At 49.5% G+C, this 17,948-nt stretch overlaps 1 protein-coding gene across 5 annotated transcripts in view; it reads left to right on the forward strand.

Annotated features, from left to right (window-relative positions):
* Window positions 1-17,948, forward strand: part of CCDC149 (coiled-coil domain containing 149) — a 441,302-nt gene that overhangs the window by 286,480 nt on the left and 136,874 nt on the right. For all 5 annotated transcript variants that reach the window (XM_086964019.1, XM_086964017.1, XM_086964021.1 and 2 more), the window contains one exon: window positions 3,940-4,012. In XM_086964019.1, the coding sequence (XP_086820145.1) occupies window positions 3,940-4,012 (73 nt within the window). The remainder of the gene's footprint in view (window positions 1-3,939; window positions 4,013-17,948) is intronic.

Raw genomic sequence — 17,948 nt, forward strand, 5'->3', positions numbered from 1 at the left:
TCAAAATGCTCACACAGGCCCAGGTTCTATCTACTCTAGATCCAGGAAACTGGATGGCAGCGTTGGGCCTTCAGGATGCCTATTTCCATATGCCTGTCCTTTAAGCTCTCAGATGCTACCTGTGGTCCAAGGCGGGCCACACACATTTTCAGTTTGCTATGCTCCCTTTTGGTCTCACCATTGCTCCTCGAGTCTTCACAGGGAGGATGGCTGTGGTTGCTGCCCATATTATGTGGTTGACGGTACCAGTGTAACCCTGCCTCGATGATTGGAAAGTGAAGTTGGGCTCACCACAGTCAGTCTTGGACCACGTCCAGATGATGGCAGACCTCCTTACATCACTGGGGTTCACAGTCAACCTGCCGAAGTCATGCTTGACTTCTTTGCAGAGGCTTCCGTTCATCAGAACCATCAGTGTGCCATTGGGCCTTCAATCAACATCAACGAGTCCCAGGGCATTTGGGCTATGATCTGATTTTTCTGCCTCTATCTTGAGTCTCAGTAAGGATGACTCTGAGGCTCCTTGGGCTCCTGGGATACGTGTATTGCTTGGTGCTGCACCCGCCAGACAAGCCCATTGCAGGCCAAACTGTTGGATGTCTAGTTGTTTGTTTTATCTTTGGACCAGCAAGGACTTGGAAAGGACACTGTTAGAGGTTACTTGGGGGCACATCCTGCATGTTTATGTTTGCAGGTACAACCCGCTTTGTTCAAACCACTGGTTGTGATGAGATTTTAGAAAGGGTTACACCAACTTTCTTCCCGGACAAACTGGTGTTGAGATGCTGAGCTTTTTTCCTACCAAATGTAGTGATGTCTTTTCATGGCAGACAGTCTAATGCTCTGCTAACATTCTTTGCTCTGCCTCATTCCTCAAAAGAGTATGCGAGACTCCATCACTTGGATCAAACAAGAGCACTGAGCTTTTGCATCAATCATACCAAAGACCATTGGGTGCATGATTAGCTCTTTGTGTGATACTCTGCAGTAAAGAAAGCTAAAGCAGAATAGAAGTGGACCATATCACGGTAGTGCTTTGCATTAAGATCTGCTATGCATTAGCTAAGAAGCAGCCTTCAGAAGGCTTGAGGGCTCATTCCATCAGAGCCAAGGCTACTACCACTGCTTATGTCGCAGGGTACCTGCTCTAGGTATCTGTCCGGCAGCTACATTAGCATTTTGTGCACATGTTCACGAAGCACTATTGTTTTGGCAGTCTGTTCTCTCGGAATGGGCACTTTGCCTGTTCAGGCCTGCCTGACATTTTGATCTGTGCCATTCCGCAGACCCTGTACCTTAGGAGGTTCTACTTTGGTATCTATGCGCAAGGTGAGGATTCTGCAATTTGGAGTTTCTATCAGAAGATACTTAACGTTGGTAACACTTTTTCTGGAGAATACTCTGTCTAACCATAGATTCGTCACCACCCACCAACCTCAATGTCCTACATACTGGTCTCCTTTTCCATCTAAAACTGTCCCAATTCAGCAATCTGCATAATGGTCCTTCGAATTTGCTGATGTGCTCTAAGTATGAGGGTGTGGACAAGCCTATGACAGAAACAGACATCAGTGGGCATAGGTGGCGCTTCTCTATGGCTCTGTTAATCACTTACAGTTGACTTGTAGCTGCACAATGCCATCTACTGGCATGCAGGAGCACTGCTTTTTGAGCATCCAGATCCTGGCTGCCGTCTGGGGATAGTCCCATGGTGAGGAATCTGTGGTTAGAGAAAAGTATCCACCAGAAAGAATGTTACAGAAGGTAAGTTACTTGCTGTCCAAGTAAGAAAGATTTCTCTTAAGAGAAGGTCCAGATTAAGACCGTATTACTAGTAGTGCAGAGGCAAATGTAGTGGAAATGTGTGCAAGAGAGGGCCAGAAATTTGGGGAAAATATGGGATAAATGATTTCGTAATTCCAAAATCCGTGTTACTGTCTATTCCAGGACCCGCATGGTACTCTCTATTCCTTGTGCTCAGACTTGTAATGGCTGGGAAATGGGATAGCAATAGAGCATGATACTTTTACTGCCCATTTTCACAATGGTGTGAGGTGATGCAGAGGGAGTGGGATAAAAGAGGTGACGTCATAGAATAGAAGCAAGAGTTTTCAAGGAAACAATGAGAGGGATGGATGGATGGGTGGATGAAGTGAGAGTGAGAGTGTCTGTCTGCACTTTCTTTCAAAATTAGGAGTATTTATCTGTATATTTTCTCTTTTATTGTTAAGGAGGTGGAATGTGGTACGCAAACAGTGAACAGTTGAAAAAAGGCAAGAAGAGTCTGAGCTTGCTAGCTTTCTTTTGGTTGTTCGGGAATTATCATTTTTCTTTCAGATGCTCGTTATGCATTTACACTCTACTTTGGAGAATAATTATTGTTCTTTCTTAACTAATTGATTTTTCATCAGACATGTTTTTCTATTCTTTTCCTAGAGTAACTGTTTGTTCTCTGGTTGTCAAATGCCCGTGGAAAGTCCGCACAATAGAAAGTTCCAACTAACCACGTCACTCTTCCTTCACAAATAACTGGGAAAACTAGAGAAAAAAAGAAATACAAATAATAAAAAAAAATTAGAAGTCCCATGTCTTGTAGAAGAGGGTGTCGTACTCTTGCTAGAGCCCTGGTAGTTTCATGAATAACACAGCAGTGTATAATGCCAGAGTTTATTCACATTCAGTATGTAACATTCATCTTCTGTGGGTTAAAACATACAGAAGACATCGCTAAAGCATTATTCTTCAACACCCATTATGTGGGTGTTTAAAGATATTGAGTTTCACAGTGTGCATGTTGTCACAATGCAAGTTTCTTGAACACTATCATCCCTTGACGAGGGTCTTCTATCTGACATGCATCAGGGATAAAGTGATGATATAAAATGGACAAAAAATAAATTAGATCAACAGGAGAGAAAGGGAAAACAAATGGAGCCACTCTTGGTCCCCTTAATTACAAATAAACAATCAACAGAATCAACAGAAGAGTTAAAAAGATCCCTTGCTTGCCAACCTAGTTGGTGACATGCTTCATGATTGGAATACCACCCAAGGGGCCGAATGCCTCTGGGGTGTGCTACGATGCCTGATTATAGCGGAGCGGGTTTTCGTAAAGTGCAACGAGTGATAGTGAAAAAGTTAAAATGTATTTACTTGTCCCAGCTGAATCTATTAGTGGAGAAGTAAGACAAGGTTAAAAAATTGTGTAGGTGGAAATAAAATCTGTTAGTCGATAGCCAGTCGCATCCTATATGTGAAAGTGCAATTACCGGTCTACATGTTTCAGCCAGTTTGTGCGAGTAGCAAGGCTTTCATCAGGACCAGAAAGTCACAGGGTTATGCACACGCTAAGGTGCACCCTCACCTGTGACACTTCAAAACCGCAAAAACTTACGGTGACTGTGGGACTTCAGCAAAGTTTGAGAAGCCGGGTAATTATGTGGTGTAGAAGAATCTTACACCATGGATCCTAGCGGGGGTGGTGGCTTGTAGTCACACGTACGCCAAAGGCAGACGCCCGTATGTCATCTGGTGTATGCCCGTATTAAAGGACCCCAAGGATATTACTTGGGAATCACTCTTCTGTTTATTCAATGGACAAAGCCAGAGGCTTTGAATGAATAAAACACAAGAAATCATGTGAATATTAGCAAAGTGAATTATTAATAAAAGGACCAGCTCTTTGAAAGAATTTTACTGACTAACTTAATTTATTTTGTTCCAATCAGCTGAATGCAGGACTCGAGACTGGCTACAAGATTCAAAGGGACTGTCAGTCAACATTTAGCTTGCTCTCAAACACATGAAAAACACAGTTATAATAAAGCTGTGCTGCATTTTATCCAAGAAACCAGAACACTATATTGGCTTCCTTGCTGATTACTGCACTCAATACTAACCCTACACAATAGTGACCCAAACACCTGTTTTCCTTCTCAGATATCTTCATGAGCGATTAAAACAACTGCAAGAAGAAGTTAATCTCCTCAAGAGCAACATTGTCAAATACAAGGTGAGGAAGTAGAATAGAATATTAAAACTTATAGGTATGCATTTTTATGTACACGCCTTTCTCATGTTATATTTAGTTTGTTATATTAAAGGACGTATGCCTCACCAGTGTGCTCCTTTATACAAGAAAGATAAAAAGACATCAATATTCGATTTCTCTTCCCTGCTTATTTCTTTGTCCATTTCCGGAAGATACCTGTGAGCCTAGAGATCATTTCTGGCATGCATTCACATTGCGGTATAGATTTGAAATTCGTGTATTGCTGGAAAGATTTTTGTTCCTCTGAAAAACACTGTCCGACTGAATGTACGTCTCCTAAAACAGACGTTATCCCATCACATGTTTTGGGAATGGTGTTTCTGTGTTCTTCTTCTGGGTGATTACAGACTCATCGATATGTAGAGAAGTCAGTGGACTCTCACTCAGTTAGGCAAACTAAGATCCATTCCCTTTTGTGTAGTACATTTTTTGTATATGCTTTATAATGTGTAACAGGCCTTGATGCATGTTAATGTGGCCATTTTTGTATACTAAAAGGATCTGAGTGTATGACAGAAGTGCGAAGCCCGTAATTTAGCCTTTATTGGCATGGGCTACTAAGCTTAATTTTGTTTAACAGAAAGTATGCATGCAGAATTGCCACGTATTTTTGCTTCTGACTTTGTAATATCCAGAGAAGGATTTTTTTCGCTTCTCTGCAGCATTTCACGGTCTCTAGACATTGATGTGTAGGTTACTTTGCAATCCAATTCCTAACTGAAGGAATTAAAACAAACAAATCAGTAGCTTCTGTATGCTTTGTAACAATAACAGGAGCATTGTCGTCTGTTCTGTCCATTGAATGATCCAAGTCTGAGCTGAACCCACTTGCCCATACACTGAATATATGAAAAGGTTTTAAATTTCATGTTTAATATCCTGTATCTCTTCAATACACAAACCACATTTCCCGCCATAGGATTTCCTCTATCGGCCAATATTTTCTTTAAGGGAAATATGAGGTCTAGTTTCTGGATTATTTAGTTCTCTTCATTTCAAAATTTGTTGCAGAATTACCTGCATCAAACAGACTTGATTTTGAATAACAAGAAAACAGACAATCTTTAACAGAACATGTTTTTGTCTATTTTTAAAACTTCGTTTAGTGTAATCCTGCTTGGCATATTCAAATTATATCTTTGTTAATTGCTAAAACACTTCCAAGGCTTGATTTAACATCATAATAAAATTGCAATCCTCAAAACTATTCTTAAGAATAGTATATTGCATACATACGGTTGTTGCCTAGGGCGCTGGGGGTAATTCATACCATTGTCTTCCTTAGTCTTTTATTTGGAACAACTATGCTTAAATCCAATCCATTCTACTGTATTGGTGCTCTCTTTCTGATAGAATAATTTTTACAAATTGATTTTTCAGTTGACTCCATATTATTTAAATGTTAGAGGCCCATGACATCAGTCCTATTCAGGAGAAAAGACTATATTTTACCTCCCTCATAGCCTTACCTCAGCGATTGCTTCAGTATATTTCCTGCATTCAAAAAGAAGAGATTTAGGCCATTTCCACTTCTTCCCACAATATTCTATATTGATAATATCTGATACAGCATAGTGTTTGAGATAAAATCATCCCAAGATAAGTAAATTCTGTCACACTCTTTATTTATATTATATATTCAGTTAACAAGTGTAGTAATGTGACTTACTCTGACCATCTAATATCATAGTTTTTGGCTTTGATGTTTGACAAATAATAGTCATTAAATGTGAGTATGGGTAAAGACAATTCAACTATGTAGTTGGCAAACGTTAACAGGAAATTGTGGTGCTTACATTCTTTCAATTTCAATTTATTTTGTAGCCCATTTCTGCCTGCACCATCTAAAGAGATCATAATTTCTGTTTATGAACGACCTGTTTAGGCTTAAGCCAAAACTGATCATCTCTAGAATTGATGCAAGTACCGCCATCCTCTCTAGCCTTCAAATTCCTTATTGCTCCTCAACACTATCCTTAACTGTGGCTTTGCTAATCACAAAGAAGAATATATCGGACCACACTCCCATTCAGGAGAACCATCACTAGCTTCCTTTCAAGGCCCCTTAAGTTTAAAATCTGTTGCCTTAATTCCACTCCAGCAAACCGAATTACATTGCTGACCGTCTGAATATTTCCTTTGTCAGTAAAATGTTCTAAGAATAAGTACTCACTGCTGTTTGAAATGTATGTGATTAATGTCGGCATTGAATTTTGTGGGTGAGACGAGTACACCAGAATGTTGTCCACATATTATAGTATTTTATCGCTTCCTACTTGCGTAACAGTACCTTTTATTTACTTGCATTTAATGACGGATATGGCCAGTGGTTCTAGGGCTACGAGGAACAGCAACAGGGAGAGGGGCCAAGCCTGCCATGAACCATGTTTCAACCTGAAAAGGGAGGACAGGGACTGCCGCAGTTGACTAACTTGGTTGGTTCCTTGTAGAGGCATGTAACTGTTTGAACTAAGTCTTCTTCAAGTCCCATTTCAAGTCCCATTTTCCTCGTGATGTAAAAAACAAAATGGTGTCATTCAACCTGTTGAAAAGCTTTCTTTGCATTGAAACACGGGTAGTTTATGATTATTGTCCATCTCTTGCCAAAGTATGTATCAGAGATAAAATCGTTGAGAGGTAGTGTATTCCCTTGTTGATTCTATTTGCCAATATTTTTGCTAGGATCTTCATGTTCAAGTTTAAAAGGTAAATGGGCCTATAATTGGCGCATCTCAAAGGCTCTTTGTCAGGTTTTCGAATCAGCCTCACGTTTCTACCTCTACTTTGAACATTCAGGAGAGGGCCTATTAGTGGTTTATTATATTTATAAAATTAATTTGCCAATCTATCTTCCCCATATGCTTTTCACGTCTTCATACCATCTATGGCCTTGGTTATTTCCTCATCTGTAATTTCCCCCTGTTACGCCTGTTTTTGCTCATCTGTTACCTTAGGGATGCCGAGACTAGATAAGAAGGTCTCTTTTTCAGCAGTGGGTGACAGATATTGGAAGTGATCCCTAAGGACTTGCATTGTCTTTGGTTTGATCCATTCCTGTTGTAGGCACAAGCCCCAGCAACACAAGTGGTGTACTGGGGGGATGCTCTGTGGCAGGAATTTTGTTGATTCTAGCTCATGCCAGACGTTTGTCACAGAAATGCAATGTAAATGCTTGATTTTTTTTCAAAGTTTAATGTTTGGAAGTTAGTCAAGAAAACATCATGAGATCAATGCATGCTATCCTAGACTCCCCCAGGTGTCTAGTTTTCAGAATTTTCTGGATTTGGTAGGTGTCCCTTGGTGCCCGTCAGTTCCGGGCCCAAATACCACAACTCCCCCATTGATAAATCTGTTTGACAGGGAATTTTTATGTCTGCATGTTGTGTTTTGGAGCCTTTCCTGTCACGGGCACTAGGCGCACCCACACAAATGGGGTTCCATTTTTATCAGGAGATGTGAGGAAAGACTGGGCGGCAGGAAATTTGTGGATCCACGGAGATTCCATAACTTTCCTTACAGATATGTGATGAAAATTGGTGCTCTTATCCAAACGTTTGAGGTTTACAAGGGCCTCGGGGAGAGAAGAGATCCATGCACAATTTTAAATGGTGAATGCTGAACTAGGGTCCAAATTCCACAACCACCCACTGTAAAAAAAAAAAAGTTCAGTTTGAGTGTCAAATTTTGTTCTGTCCATTTTGCGTTTTGTGTTGCGGCCGCTAAGCCCACAGAAATGCGGTATTGTTTTTACCAGGAGACGTATGGGAATGGCCGTTGGTAGAAAATGTTTAGATCCCCATATATTCTGGAATTTTTCCTCACTTAAATGTGCGGCAAATGTGTGTGTTTTAGCCGAGGTTCGAGTTTTGTAAGGGCTTCTATTTGAGAAAGCCCGCAAGACCCACAGAAGTTACACCCGGGTGTCTAATTTTCTGAAATTTCTGGCTATGGTACGTTTCCCTGGGTGGCAGCTGAGCTAGAGTTCAAATTGTGCAGCTACTCACATTTCAAGGAAAACCTTGATTTTGCTAGATAAAATATAATGTCTTCAGTTTGCGTTTGGGGCATTTTGTGTCACAGATGGTAGGCTCAGCCACACAAGTGGGTTACCGTGTTTATTGAGAGATGTGGGTATGCTAGGTGGTAGGAAGTTTGTGAATCACTGCACACTCTGGAACATTCCCTCACAGAAATATAGGTAACATTTGGTTCTTCTAGTCACTTTTAGGTTTAAAGCATTTTATTAAAACACAAAAAACATGGGGAAGGGAAATAGGAGGTCAAGTTTACATACAGTACAAAAAGCGACATGTTGCATCAATTCTGGAGGAGAGTGGGGAGGTCGGTAGTCCCGGAGGGGAAAAAGGCATATGTTGTAAGGCAATAAAGCAGTACGAATAACCCTCCAATAGTCCCCAACCTCCCAATCAAAGCTAAGCCTAAGTAGCGTCCCGCAACACAGTGAAAACAACACAGTCCCTCCAAGCCCCCCGTCCCCAGAAAATTTAAAAAGGAAGAAAACAATACCCCAACATCCCCGTCCAATAGCCCGTGATAGAAGCATTCACCCCAGCCACCTACCCCCAACCCCCAATCCCCCTGATCCCACCCCTCTTAATCCGCTGGAGCCGCCGGCGGCGTCAGCCTAAGAAGGCGTAGGTACCTTGGACATGTGAGCTCGCGAAATTCCGTGGACAGCAGTGCCAAAAAAGGGTGCCAGAGCTCCTCGAACTGGTCTACATTTCCAGCCACTGTAAGCGACATCTTCTCCATACCCAGTACCTGCCAGAGTCTATGTAACCAGCCAGTGATAGAGGGGGCAGTGGGGGTGCGCCAGTGTACAAGGATATTTTGAACCCGTGAGCCTAGCGCAATAGCAATCTGCCTACCCCTGCGGGACTTCAGCGGGTACATCAAGTCATTGGGAAGGCCTAGCAGGACATATGCCGGGAAGCGCGGGAGTTCAACCTCGAAGTGCCTGTCCACCTCATCTAAGACCTCCTTCCAATAAGCAGACAGTATCGGGCAGCCCCAGAGAATGTGCGATAGAGTACCCTCCTGACCGCAGCCTCGCCAGCAACCCTTGTCGGTGAGTTTGTGCATTTCGTAGAGCCTCTCCGGGGTGTAATACCAGTAGGTGGACACCTTGGTAAAGGTCTCCGTCAGCCCAGTGTGGTACGCAGAGTGCCTCGCCCGATATGCGATCTTGTCCCACTCCTTGTGGCTCAGGGTTCTGCCCAACTCCCTGTGCCAGCGCTCTCTCCCCGGGTTGTGGTAATGAAACGGCGGGGGTTGGAGAAATTTATATAGATCGGTGATAAGCTTGGCATCCGAGGTCCGGGTCACCAGCCACCGCTCGTAGGGCGTGATTTGACGGGCAGCGACGTCGCGCACTGGGGGTTGGAGAGCCCAATGGCGGACCTGCATATAACGCAGTCTGTCCCCCTCTGTCAGACCAAATTCCTGTCGGAGCTGTTGGAAAGGGAGCACGCCCTCCGGCCCGTAAATCTGAAAGAGCGCCCTGCAACCCGCACTCACCCAGTGGGAAAAAGCTCCCGGTTCCAGGCCCGGAGTAAAGTCCGGGTTGCCAACGATGGGTGTAAACGGTGATGGGAAAGTAGTTAGCTCGCGGAGCTCACAAACCGCATCCCACACTCGTAGTGGAACCCGGGTGACAAAGGAGGCGTAGAGATTAGCCGGGCGATGTGCGCGCCGCAGGAATGGAACCTCCTGAAGGGTGCGACCTGCAACTGCCTGATCTTGAAAGAGCCAGTGCTTGTCCGATTCCCACCTGCTCCATTCCACCAAATACCGGAGTTGCGCCGCCTGAAATTACTTCCGGAGGTCCGGAACACCGAGACCCCCCGCCTCCGGGGCAAGCGTGGAAAGAACCCTCTTCATCCGAGGCTTACGGCCCTGCCACACGAAACGGGAGATGTCAGCCTGCGCTTGCTGTATCCAACCCACGGGGGGCTGGAGAGGTAGAGCGCGAAAAAGATACAAGATCTGGGGCAGTACCGTCATCTTCACCGCTGCGATACGGCCCAGCCACGAGAGCAGGCCCTTGCCCCATCGGCCGAGTTCCTCCTTGATCTTCTTGCTAAGGGAAGAATAGTTGGCCGTGACCATTTCAGGCAGCGAAGGTGCAAGCAGGATCCCCAGGTACGGCACCGTGGAGGAGGACCACTGCATAGGGAAAAGGCGCTGGAGGTCTCGCCTGGTGTCCGCGGAGAGTGACACATCCAGGGCAGCCGATTTGGACATGTTCATTTTAAAGCCGGCCACGCGAGCAAATGCGTCCAGTTCCTGGACGCAGGCAGGGAGCGACCGCCTGGGGTCATCCAGGGTCAGCAGGACATCATCCGCATATAGGCTAACAGTATGGGTATACTGACCCATCTTAACCCCAATAGCGTCCGGATTGTCGCGAATCCTCTAGGCGAACGGCTCCATATAGAGGGCGAACAAGAGCGGTGAGAGGGGGCATCCCTGTCTCGTGCCGCGCTCGATGGCAAAGCTACTAGAGCTGTGTCCGTTGACTCGCACCGATGCCGACGGTCTCTTATAACAATTGAAGACCATGGTGCGGAACTTCTCGCCGATCCCCAGTTTCCCGAGAACCAGCTCAAGGTACGGCCAATGAACCCTATCAAAGGCCTTCTCCGCATCGACCGACAGTAACATCCGCTCCCCCGGGACGCGTGAGGCCTTTTCTAACACGTGCGTCACCCTCTTGGTGTTGTCGACTGTCTGCCTACCGGGCACAAAACCAGCCTGGTCCGCCTCCACCAGGCCCGGTAGGTGCAGTCCAATTCTGGCCGCCAAGATCCCCGTGTAGAGCTTAAGGTCCACATTCAGAAGCGAAATAGGCCGATATGAACCGCACAGGGTCCGATCCTTCCCAGGTTTCGGAATAACCGACACCCTCGCTGAAAGAAGGTCCGGCGGGATGGCCCCCGGCTCAGAGAAGGAGTTGAACAGGTGAGCTAGGATAGGCGCTACAGTGGAGCAGAAGGTCTTGTAGAACAAGGCCGTGTAGCCATCCGGGCCCGGGGCCTTGCCGTGCTTCAACCGTGCGATAGCGGAGATGACTTCCTCCACATGGATGTCCCTCTCCAGGTGGTCCGCCTGGGCGGGCTCCAGGGCCGGGAGGGTCACGGACTCCAGATAGGCCTCAGCCTCTCCCGGTGGGGAGGGTTCCGCAGCGTATAAGCTACGGAAAGAATCCGCCACATCCGCGTCACCGGAAACCGGGACCCCATCTGCGCCCACTATCTCCTTCACCACGTTGCGTTGCTGCGCAGCCCTGAGCCGATGGGCCAGGAGCTTACCGCATCTATCTCCGCCTGTATAAAAGGCATGCTTCAGGCGCAACGCTGCGTATTCCGCCCGGTCTAGATCTAGCGCAGAGAGGAGTTTCCTCGCCGCTTTCAGCTGCCTCCAAACTCGAGGAGCCCCCGTTCGGCGGTGAACCTGCTCAAGTTCCCTGACTTGCGCCGTCAGTTCGTCTCTCTTACATTGCCGCTCTCTGTTCTCCGCCGAGGAAATGGAAATAAATTCCCCCCTGAGGACCGCCTTCAAGGCTGCCCACTGCGTCGCTAGAGACGTGTCGGAGTTGCTATTGTGGACCAGGTACTCCTGAATGACCTCCCCCACTCGCTTCACCACCGACTTCTTATGTAGAAGCGTATCCCGAAGCCGCCACATCCCTCTGGAGGGGGGGGCTGCCGGCCAAGCAAAAACTCCGGAAACCGGTGCATGATCGGACAGGGACAAGACCCCGATGTCTGCCGCCGTGGCGGCCGAGCGAAGCGGCCCGCTCACCAAGAGATAGTCCAACCGCGAATAAGTGCGGTGGGCGTGGGAGAAGTATGAATAGTCCCTATCGGTGGGGTGCATAGTGCGCCAGAGGTCATGCAGATCCATCTCTGCAATCCGGTCTTGCGCCGCTCGAGAAAGCTCCCCCGTCTGCGGGAAGCGTTGGGCAGACCTATCCAAGGTTGAGTCGAAGACCATATTTAGGTCTCCCCCCAAGACAACATGGCGATCGGGCGAGGCAGTGACGTCCACCAACACAGATTCCAGGAAACGATCCTGGTGGTCATTCGGGCTGTAAACGGAGCCAACCGTGAAGGCGATACCTCCAAGCCGCATGCGATACACTAGGAGCCTCCCCTTCTGCTCGGCATATTTGTACAATACCTCGCCCCTGAAGGAGCTGGCTAAAAGAATGGCTACACCAGCAGTCTTGGTCGCCGCCGATGAGAAGAATTGGGTGGGGAACTTGGCAGAGCGCAACCTATGACAATCTTTGGAAAGTAAATGAGTTTCCTGCAAAAGGCAAATGTCCGCCTGCGTCCCCTCTAGCAGGGAAAGGATCGCCCTACGCTTCACAGGGTTGTTCAGACCCTTAACATTAAGGGTCACCACTTTCAAGGACGGCATCGCTCCCAGGGGATCGAAGCGCTATGCAGCAAGCGAGGGATCAGCGGAGGGGGCGCGCGGGGCAGGGGCGCGGGGAAGGCCAGAACCGGCCTCGCGTGTGCATGGGCAGTATCGGACGGGACCCCACCAACAACAAACCAACTCCTAAGCCCTCCCAGAACCAACCCATGGCAACTAGCCAAAACCATAAACAAAGAAAAACACCCCATTGTCTCAGTCCAGCCCGAGCAGGCGAGTCTGCAGAAAACAATCAAGTGGACGTTCAGCCACTCACCTCCAACCGTTCCCCCCCAACCCCCAGCCCCAACCCAGCATCGTAGAGGCTAAGAATCTCTCCCCCCGGAGTGAAGTTAGGCCGTCATGGCCACGCCGTTGGATTCAGGCAAGTTCCTGGCCGCCGTTCTCAGGGCCTCCGCCATATCCGCCCTGATGGTAGGGGAATCAGGGCGACTCGCAGTCGCCGGTGATTGGCGTCTCCTCGATCTTCGCCGACTCCGTCGCTCGGGACGCCTCCACGCGGGCGTCGCCCCTTCTTCTTCCGTGGCCGTGAGTCCCAGCACCCCGCAGACGTCCTGGAGGGAGCGCAGCTGGTGTAACACCCCATTCCATCGGAAGATAAGACGGAAGGGGTGACCCCAAGAGTAGGCCGTCTCATGTTCCCGCAGAAAGTCCGTAGCGATACGGAAGGACCTACGCTTCTGTAGCGTGATGGCGGACAGGTCCTGGTAGAGCGCCACGGGCCGCTCTCTGAAAGTTAAAGGCTGCTTCCTGCGGGCCTCTGTCATAATGCGCTCCTTCAGGGGGAAATCCGGCAGGAACGCCAGAATATCAGGTGGGGGTGCCGATGACTGGCGCTGGTGGCCCACTCTGTGCGCTCTGTCTATGCGGATCGGAAAGTCCGTGTCTTCCCCCAAAATGTCCCGGAACAGGTCCTGCAGATAGGCCACCAGGTCTGCTCCCTCATCCGCGGATGGGACACCCCGCACCCGGATATTGTTCCGCCTGGACCTGTTCTCGAGGTCCTCAGAGTGGGCCTGGAGCTCGACACACTGCTCCCGTAGGCGGAGAACGTCCTGCTGGAGATGGACTATCTCCTCCTCGCGGCGCTGGGCTGCCGTTTCCACCGTGTCAACACGTTCGACCAGGCCCTCGACCTCTCTGCGCACTTCACGGACCTCGCTGGCCACCTCGGTCTTGAGCGTCTGGAAGTCCTCTTTGAGGGAGCTGAATAAGTCCTCCATGAAGGACCTCGTGACCGGTGGCTCGCCTCCAGTGGTGTCTGCCGAGGCCCGAGAGGACCCCGGGGACGGTTGTGTCCTGTCCCGCAGTTGCTGGGCCCTGCTGAGCATGTCTGGTAGAGTGCGGTCCCCCCTTTTCGCGCCTCCTCTCCCAGTCATCTTGGCCTCCGCGGCAGGCAAAGCTCAGGGCTGGCCGCTGTAGATGCGCCCAGTTGCTCGTGGGCACCAGATGTGAAGGCCCCGCCGGAGACAAGGGTGATGCGTCACAGGCGACAAAATGGCGGCACAGGCCGGGGCGAGACGATCATCGTACCAACCAGGGCGGTGAACAGGGCCAAAGCCAAGGTCCTTCAGTAGTTTACTTTCAGGGAAGGTGGTGCAGGAGCCAGGGCGAAAGGAGGCACCCGTTCGACAAGGGCGCGGGCGAGGGTCGCCAGCTCCAGCTCCTCAGCGACAAGATGGCGGAAGGGCGGAACCTGGAAGGGCGGCCCAGGCCGGCAAGACCGCAGGCGACCCTCGGGCTGCAATGGGCCAGGAAAGTTCAAAACCAGTGTCTCACAGTTGTACCGGCGGGTGCACCCAGATCGGCCGCCGCTCAAACACCTCCGTCTCCTGCCTCCAGGTTCGGGATCCGCATGGCATCATACACCGACATCCGTGGTAAAGGGGCAGAGCGCCAGCGCGGGTCCAGGGTCCGCTGTCCAGCGATGACTCTGGTCACGTAGGCTCCGGCCGGGAAGCCCCTGTACTCTACGGAGCACGCCGGGTCCGTTCTCCCGGGATTACCAGCTTTCAGCACTCGGCCCAGCCGAGGCGCTCGGACAGCGCCGCAATACGCTCCGCCTCCAGGCTCCTCTCCGTGGTCCGATCCAGGCTCTTCTCCGTGATCCGATCTTTGAATAAACTTTACGGGCACTTCCTCCAGAGCGATAGGAGTAAAAGTGATATCAAAATGTGCCCCAGGAACTCCGGCACAGTTCTCTCGCCCGCAGAGCAGCCGCGGGGGGAGAGAAGCGCAGGAATCTGGGCTCGAGCTGAGCTGGGCCGGAGGAGCTACGGGAGGAAGCGTCCGCTCACCCCGCCATCTTGGCCACGCCCCTTCTAGTCACTTTTGAAGTTATCAAGTATTTCTGTTTGAAAAAAAACACGTGAGGCCCCCTGCAAGTCACACCACCCTGGACACCCCCAGTGTTATTAACTGCCTGGTTTCTCTGGGTTCCAGCTTACTAGAGCCCAAAATCAACAGCTAGCCATATCTACCCAAAAAAGGGTAGGTTTTCAGTGGAACATGTTGATCTGTCAATGTTATGTTTTGGTCCCAATCCTATCTCAGGCGCTAGGCCCACCCACAAAAGTGGGGTACTGTTTTTATCATGAGATGTGTGGGAACACTGGGAGGTAGGAACTCTGTGGAACCCTACAGATTAAAGAATTTACATTGACAGAAATATGAGCAAAATCTGTATTTTTAACCAAAATGTTGTAGTTTGTAATAAATTCTGGGTAAAAAACCTTGTGAGATCCATACAAGTCACAAAACTGTGAACTCCTCCAGGTTTTCTGAAATGTCTGGGTTTGGTAGGGCACAACTACCGAGCTAGGGCACTAATTTCGCAGCTACCAAAATCAATTTTCTTTTTAAAACCATTAATTTTGCAGGATAAAACCTGATATCCCCAGGTCGTGTTTTGGAATGTTTTGTGATGCAGGCGCTAGGCCAAGCCACACAAACAGGGTATCATTTTTATTAGCAGACATGCGGGAAGACAGAATAGTAGAACAATTGTTATTACCAATTGTATTTCTCTGCATTTTTGGCTCACAATTGTAAGCGAGTGTGCAATAAAGAAGACATTTTTCAAAATTCCATCTGAATCACTTGATAGGGTGAGAGACCACAAATTCAGAGATACAAGAGATATAAGAAGCTGCCATAAGAAGCTGCTGCATGAATGCCATTTCTGGGGCACTTGGAAGAGCACGGAGACACAGCTAGCTATAACGAGACTGTTACCTATCTCAGGCAGGATCTACTTACAAGCCCCAGTGTGAGAAAGGGCCCTTTCTTGCATTGGTATGCCCCCACTTTTTGCTGAACTGCTGATGTGCTTTGACTGAGTGTGCCCTGAGCTCCTGCCAACCAGATGCCCAGGGCCTGTGTTCCTTCCCTAAAACTGTGTTGAAACTAAAACCCAATTGGCATCTCTGGCCACCTGTCAGCCCCTAGTAGATGGTACCCAGGGCATGGTGACCAGAGAAGACCCTTACGGGCTGCAGCACTTATTGTGCCACCCTTAGGGGCCCTGTACCCTGACACCCACACACTGCCTTTGCAGGCTGAGTGTCTAAGTACAGTACTAAACAAGGAGTCGACATGGCACAAATCCCTGTGTGCCATGCCCACTAGACCCACTGCCCTAGCATACCTCAGTCACCCCTCTAGTTGGGTGCCCTATGCCAGTGGTGTGGGCACAGGAGCACGAGCCCTGTGCCCCTACAGTACCCAATGCCATTCTTCGGCACTGTAAGTACAGTGATGCCATTAAGAGTATGTGGTGCTGGGAGGTCGTCATTACGAACTCCACAGCACCTTAATGGTTACACTGAAGACTGACAAGTTTGATATCAAACTTCTCAGCACATTAAACCCGCACTGATGCCAGTGTTGGATTTAATGTAAAATGCACCAGAGGGCATCTTAGAGATGGCCCCTGAAAACCTAACCTACAATCCACGTCTGGTCTGAGAAGCTGCCTAGGCTGCCACACAGCAGACATGTTGCTGGGCCCCTGGGTGGAGAGCCCCCGCTCTCCTGGGCCTGCAACAATGCGCATCCCTGGCGAGGTGCTAGGTCTCCTCCCCCAGGATGGGCAGGGGGAAGCTTCAAAGGCCTGCCACCTTCGTGAGCTTCTCCAGACCACTTGCTGTACTCAGCAACTGGCCCCCACCAGTTCTGACCCCCACTCTGGTGGAAAGACTGTCGGGAAACCCTAGGTCAGGAAGGGGGGTGTTCCAGCCTGTGTCAACCCCACCCCTCAGGTGGGAGAGGCGAGGTGAAGCACGACCCCGGGCTCTGGCCATCTTGAAGATGGGGAGCTCTACCCAATCACAGCTAGGCCCCTGCCCCCTCCCACAGGAGAGGAGCAGATTATGGGGTGTGCCCACTCCAGGACAGCGGCCTATTGGTCCCTGCCCTTGCCCGACCTGTAACGCCCCTAAATTCAGTATTTAGAGGCACCCTGACCCTTCCTTCCTCAGATCCCGATAAGAAAACAAGAAAGAAGATCAAGACGAAGAGGACTCGCCATGCAGCTGCTAACAACAGGACGACACCAACTGACTTGGCAACAGCCCTACCGGCCTGTCGACCCTGAAACCTGCCCCTGCTGAATCCCGGCGACTCCTGCGGACAGCAACCTTGGAAAACCCGAAGGACCTGCCTCCCTTGACCCTCTCAAAGACTGGAACTCTCCTGAGCAGAGGCTCTGCTCCAACACCATACCCTTGGTGCCAGCCAGGAACCGCAAATCCAGCCCACTCTGCACCCTCCGAGCCCAACCCATGCCCGAGTGACCTAAGACCACGAGGACGTCCCCCCGGCGACTGGGACCCGAAGTCCAGTGCCCAAAGACCCTCCTCGACGACCCAGACGACGCCTGCAGCCTCAGAACCAGGGACCCCTCCAACCGCGACCAGCCGAGGGTAAGATTTCCCGACACCCAAAGACACCCCTGCACCTGGTGCCCCGCGGCCCCCTGTGCCCTCCTTTGGGGTACTCACCTCTTCTCCAAGAACCCAACTTACCTTTCGAAGTGGTGGTCGCACCTGAAGAATCTCCGTCCCCGAGCCTGCAGCCTTTGTTCACCTTGTAACTTTCCTATTGCATAACATTGAGCTTCCGACGACTCAAAAGCACCCTCCACCCAGTGGCCGAGTGCCGCTGGAAGTGCAACTTCTACCCTACTTCCCCACTTGCCCTGAGTAAGTGACCAGGAGCTCAGCTCCCCCGGCAGCGTGGACTGCCTGCTTGCAGCCACCAACCAAAAGCCCCCTACCCTCCATTGGATTGCATTGGGCCTACTCTCTCTGCACCCGGCTGCCCCTCTGAGGGTGTAACAACTGTACCTTTCTGACCCTGGGGGACCCCGAAGTCTATGCCCAGAACCTCACCAGTCGAGTACTTACCTGAAAGCCGATAACCCACTTTCCTTCCA

The sequence above is a fragment of the Lissotriton vulgaris genome, chromosome 3_2 (assembly GCF_964263255.1).
Source record: "Lissotriton vulgaris chromosome 3_2, aLisVul1.2, whole genome shotgun sequence".
NCBI classification, from domain to species: domain Eukaryota; kingdom Metazoa; phylum Chordata; class Amphibia; order Caudata; family Salamandridae; genus Lissotriton; species Lissotriton vulgaris.